The sequence below is a fragment of the Euphorbia lathyris genome, chromosome 6 (assembly GCF_963576675.1).
Source record: "Euphorbia lathyris chromosome 6, ddEupLath1.1, whole genome shotgun sequence".
NCBI lineage: Eukaryota > Viridiplantae > Streptophyta > Magnoliopsida > Malpighiales > Euphorbiaceae > Euphorbia > Euphorbia lathyris.
Window position 1 is genome coordinate 86,162,436 of NC_088915.1, and position 5,771 is coordinate 86,168,206.

Genomic DNA, 5,771 nt, shown 5'->3' on the forward strand with positions numbered 1-5,771 from the left:
TTAGGTGTTTCTACCCTTTCCGTTCCTCCTTCTTTTCTGTTACCTTCTCTTCTTGAGGATAGGATTGGGGTCAGTCTTCCTAGACTGATCCCGGGTTAGGTTTTTGTTTGTTTGTTTTTTTTTCTTCCCTTCTTACCAAAAAAATAAATAAATTTTAACAGTCCAACCAAACGGATTTTATTACACGCTGTTGTTTACCGCTCAGGTAATAACCCAAGTAGGGGTGAGCGGAACCGAACCGAAAACCCGAAGACCGAAAAAACCGCATCAAACCAGACTGAATTATATTTTGGTTTGGTTTGGTCCTAATTTTTAAGCTAGTTTGGTATAGGTTCGGTTCGGTTTGGTCCGATCCAAAACCGAATAAAACCAAATCGAAATACAATATGTACTACTCTTAATTTTAAAGTTTTAAATTAATTAACTAATTATATATAGAAAAGAAAAAACAATTAAACATGTTTTTTCTCTCTCAACTAATTATATATATAAAAAAAATAATTATATGATTATTTTCTTTATATAATTATTTAGTTAGTGAAGGTACAAGTAGTTATAGATCTCTAGTGCTTTGTTTGGTCCAAACATGAACCAAATCGGATCGGACCGAAATAATTTGGTTCGGTCCAGATCAAATCAAATTATAATTTGATTTGGTTTGTTCCTAAAAAATAGAGGTAATTTGGTTTGATCCAATTCGATTTTGTTTGGTTTTTAGACCGGACCGGACCATGCTTACCCCTAAACCCAAGCCCAGTTGTTTGTTTTCCTCATCTTCTTTCAGTAGTTCTCCCAAATTAGCTTCCCGTTCCTCTTCCTCGATCTTCCTCCTATTCTATTCGTCGTAACTTGAGCTTCCATCTCCATATTTCAGGCCAAATCGGGACTCCATCCTTTCGTTCAACTCCACTTCCTGCTCATTACCACTAATTTTTTACTTTTAAGGTTAGATTTGAAGGGAAATTGAAAATCTACTTTCTCGAATTGCTTAGATAGTTTGCTATTGAGTTTGAATGGTTCTGTAATCTGTTGAATTTGTTTCTTTTTCGGTGGCGATCAATGTTCAATGATCAATTTTATATGCTAACTTTGGATCCTGTTATGTATGTACTATGTACTGCTTCACTGCCATTGAAATCAAACCTCTATCGTTGGTTATTAAGCTCCAATAACCAAACCAGCAGCATGTTACCAGCACAAAAAAAAAAAAAGTATTCATGTTTGTTCGGAATCGCAATGTTGGTTGATAAATTAAAACTCTGATTTAAAAGTTCATGTAGCGTTCGCTGTTTATTTTAATAGCTCTTGTTAAAAGCCTATTAAATCAAATGATACTCATATAATTGTGCAGTTTCCCTGTTTTTCTATTCAATTTTTTCTTCATCATCCAAGCATTTGATTTGCAGATTTTGTTCCCCTAGAAAGCAATATCTCTCTATTTCTCTTGATATATGTGTTTATGTATGTATATCCAATTACTTATTTGCAATGTTTCTCTGTATTTGCAGTTTAACGGAGCCTGACACAAGCAAGACAAAGAAAATGAAGAAGAGAAATCAAACAAATGCTATGGATAGCAAGGACCATGAGTGGTCTTTCAAAAATATTATGAAAGACATTGAAAATTTCGGTATTTTCCTTTTCCTGCTTTTGTTTCTACTCACTGTTTATATGCATGTTGTTAGATCAACAAGATTACGTTCAATGTGCAACTGTATTGTTGTGGTTCCTTATAACTTGCCATTATATCTGTTTCATTCTATTATATTCCTTAATGACTCTGCATTTGCTTGTGTTTCCTGGAAGCTATTTATGCTTCTGCTAGTTCTGCTAAATGTTATGTCCAAATTATTGAACACATACTTAGTCCTAATGTTTCCAATGTTGAAATCGCATATCAAGTAGGATAATTCCGATTTTTCCATTTTGGTATATGTTTGTTAGACATCAACGTTAAGTATGCCAAAATGAGTCATGCTGGATTACTTTCCATGTATAAGTATTAGGAGACAAAGACATTTCGAGTTGTACTGATTTCGAGCAAGCTTTGTTTGATAAATGAATTTATTCGATGAAATAAGGTTTGGCATCTTCTTCTCTTTGAATTTGTTTAAGATATATGAAATATACGTTTGAAGAATCTAAGTTTGGGGTGAACTAGTGTTTAGCAAGATCCATTAATTTCAGAGTTCTCCTTTTAAAATAATTTTAACACTACACAATGTGGCTGCTATAAGGGTTAATGCTTTGACTCCATCACAAACAGTATTACAACACAACTAGATGTATTATTTTCAGGTCCTTGTGCAGCTGAATACGCATTTTCATATTAAGTCTTGGGAATACAACTTTTTGGAAATAAGTCTTAGGAATCAGTGATTGAAGTCAACAAGTTATAAATGAGGACTCAATTTTGATAAGGATTCATGTGATGAATGATAGTGTGGAGGATTGAGGTTGACTAGAATCCTTAATAAGAGATCCCACATGAAATTGTTTCTGTGCCACCATGAAGAATCATCAAACAATGTTATATATTTGCATTGAAGCAAGATCTGAAGAACATTGTTGAGATATTTCTTCTATTCTAAGAGAACCTGGAAGAAGCTATTTCAAAATAATCTGGATGCCCTCATGCTGATAGAATTATGTTATGAAACGCATATTATAGACTTTAATAGCAGATCAAGCAGATTGGGAACGTAAAGGTGCTGATACTGATGGTGTTTGGCTTAAATAATGCCTTTATCATACATTTGTTCAGTTCTCTAGTGTTTTCTCACTTTGATACTTGCCAATTTCAGGTACAGAACGCATGACATGGAAGGAGAAGAAGGACATGAATAACCGCAGAGTAGTCTCCCTTGGTGGAAAGGTAGGAAATACGAATGTGCAAAGCACACAGCTGTAGAGTTGGTTGAATCAATTGTTTTCCGTTCTGACTAAGATTGGGTGAAATGCATCAATGATCGAAGTTTGGGGTACGTTTCACAGAGGTCAGTGAACTTCATTTGCTTTCAATAAAGTAACCGAGCTTCACATTTGATTTCAATAAAGTCATTCCGGACAATGTGTGTACAAAAACTCACTGGAAAGTTGACATGACACAGAAGACAATTGACTACATATACCAACTAAACGCCATGTCGGACATGTATGACTTTATGGCTGAAACGTAGCATGTCTTAAGCCACACAAAATTTATAAAATTTACATCTTTGTCGTGTGTGGCGCTTAGTTGGCATATATATAGTCAACTGTCTTTTGTGTCACGTCAATTCAATGTGTTTTTACACACAAATGGGCCGGAATGACTATTGAAATCACATGTGAAGTTTATAACCTTTGTGAATCGGATCCCAAACTTGAGTTTTCGTCGATGCAATATACCGAACTAAGATTGTGCTTCTGCATTAGATGTGATCTGAATATTTTAACCTGTTTGTCTTCAACACAGCCTCCAAAGAAACAAGGACTGCCTTTAAGTGTAGCACGTATACAAATGAAGACGCAAAAGGAAAGAGAGGAGAAAATTCTTCAAGAGGTAAAAACAATTTATTCTGGTAGCCTTCAATTGACAACTTGATTCATCTGACTGCACATTCACCACACTTCTCTACATTGCAGAACATGATTCTTGGGAGATTTGGAGGTAAATTTGGTAGCAGTAATAAGAGATCAACCGAGAAGCGGAAACCGGAAGACAGAGTGCTGAAGACAACAGTTGGGTATTTCAAAAATGGTGTACTTGATGTGAAGCATATGTTGAATACAGCCTCATGCAGAGGTGATGATATCAGTAATCACATGGTTGATATAGCAGGGAAGAAGATGTATAAGGGAAAAGGTAAGCAAAACCAGGGAAAGAAGAGAGGTGGTGGCTGTAAGAAACGCCAATGTCTTATTTACCTCTAAACTTGCGTAAAATGACCTGATGACTCTTGGACGTTCTAAAAGTGACATATGGACACTTGAACTTGTTTATAGTGATCTATTTGACCTTTGAACTTGGTTAAAGTGATAATCACTTCGACTTCTCCAATTCTCCCCTGGATCTCTCATGTGGATTACGTTTTCAAAACACGGGGACAGTTGACTTTTGTCGACAAGTTCAGGGGCTACCGATGTATTAGGGGCCTAAGAAAGGTGAAACAGAACTTTTTGCTGCTGCTGATATTCAATTCCTGGATGTCAAAGGTTGCTGACTAGATTTTTCAGCTTTAGTATCAAATTAGTTAGAATCAAGTATTAACTCTCCATCCCCATATGTTCTTTTTGATTTGTTATATAAAATGGATTCTCAGTAGCGTGGCCATTCGGGTTATCATATCATAATCTTGTTATGTTATTGTATGCTCTATGATTATTTATGGTGGGCATTCGGGTTATCATGTCATAATCTTGTTATGTTATTGTATGCTCTATGATTATTTATGATGTGAATGTAAGAAAAATGATATCGTGTCAATCATATCGTCTCGTACCTAATTTGGAGCACTAACTCAATCCTAAACTAGTGTTAGTTGGTGGATGAAGTTGTTTTCACATATGTTGAGAGAGATTTGGATCTTGCATCATAGCCTTGAATTGAAATTGATAACTTTTGTGATCTCCAAATTGGGGTTAAATCTTCATTTGGGTCTTAAAGTGGAGACCCAGGTTCTGAAAAGCTCAATTCAGCTATCAACCTATGAAGTATAAGAGGTTGATGTACGCTTAACTGATACTTACTTTGGGGATCGTCTTCCCCTACCAATATTTTGGTAGGAGGCTGCTCCTAAGACTCGAACCTGTGACCTCTCAGTCACACAACAACAACGTTTACCATTGTGTTAAGGCTCGCCTTTTTACTTTTACTCTTTATGTAAAAATATGGGCTCTTGTAGAAGCAAAAGTATGAAACTTCAATTACAATTGGAGGAAATTTACAATGTTTTGATAAATTGAGGCTGAATTGTTTCTTTTTCCAACTTCATTGAACTGTTTTGATACCCGTTCGATTTACTACACGTATGTTTGTTTAGACCAGGGGTCCTTTTCTGTTTCTTGGAGCCAGGGAGCCTTTTTGTGTGTTTTCACGTCATGGGCCTTTCTTTTTTGTTTTGTTTCTTCAATTCGTCCATTTTTTTTTTTGAAAAGCAGTCTAAATAAATAATAATTATTATCTCAATATGATTTGTTATTATTATAGTATTCTATAGTATTTTATTTATGATATTTACTAGTTGTATATTCTTTATCATTTAATATATATTAAATACAAAATTTGTTTATATATATATAGTTGGATGTATATGTTATTTTTGAACTAAAATAGCAATTTAATACTCCCAAAATTACTCGAGTTTACTGAATTAAAGTGGTTCGACCATTCTAGAATGCATGAAATCAAGTGTATATAGTTGGGCCCTTAAATAGATTTGTGAAGGAATGCAAAATTCCAAACGTACTTTGTTGTTTATCACTGTTTCCCATGTTCTTGGTTGCACTGATCATCAGGGGCGGATACAGGGAGGGGCCGGGGGGCCTGGTCTCTCCGGCCGTCGGAATCATCATGATCAGGAGTAGTTTTGGTTCCTCTGTCTCCATAACATTTGACGTTGTAGGGTATTAAATTGGTGATTTGCTTAAATTTTGATTGAGTATTTGATAAATTGAGGATTTGACCTAAAACTTTGATTGAGTATTTAATAAATTGGAGATATAAATTGAAGATTGTTATATAATTAATATAAAATCAACTCATTGAGGTTGTATTTAGTTATCCAATC

General features: G+C 34.9%; 1 protein-coding gene across 2 annotated transcripts; it reads left to right on the forward strand.

The window, feature by feature from the left end:
* Positions 1-759: 759 nt before the first annotated feature.
* LOC136231989 (uncharacterized) lies at positions 760-4,468 on the forward strand. Of its 2 annotated transcripts, XM_066021025.1 has the most exons (6): positions 760-945; positions 1,509-1,630; positions 2,299-2,708; positions 2,805-2,875; positions 3,458-3,544; positions 3,628-4,468. In XM_066021025.1, the coding sequence occupies exons 4-6, from the start codon at positions 2,816-2,818 to the stop codon at positions 3,913-3,915; spliced, it is 435 nt and encodes a 144-aa protein (XP_065877097.1). In that variant the 5' UTR covers positions 760-945; positions 1,509-1,630; positions 2,299-2,708; positions 2,805-2,815; the 3' UTR covers positions 3,916-4,468. The 2 variants fall into 2 exon arrangements, with proteins under 2 accessions (XP_065877097.1, XP_065877096.1); XM_066021024.1 differs by lacking the exon at positions 2,299-2,708 and having other exon boundaries at positions 762-945.
* Positions 4,469-5,771: the final 1,303 nt, after the last annotated feature.

What these genes read in the sequence shown, in the direction of transcription:
- LOC136231989 (XM_066021024.1), top strand. Translation starts at nt 1,543, where the DNA reads ATGAAGAAGAGAAATCAAACAAATGCTATGGATAGCAAGGACCATGAG. An exon ending in GAAAGACATTGAAAATTTCG is followed by an intron (nt 1,631 to 2,804) that starts GTATTTTCCTTT and finishes TGCCAATTTCAG; the next exon opens with GTACAGAACGCATGACATGG. An exon ending in TAGTCTCCCTTGGTGGAAAG is followed by an intron (nt 2,876 to 3,457) that starts GTAGGAAATACG and finishes TCTTCAACACAG; the next exon opens with CCTCCAAAGAAACAAGGACT.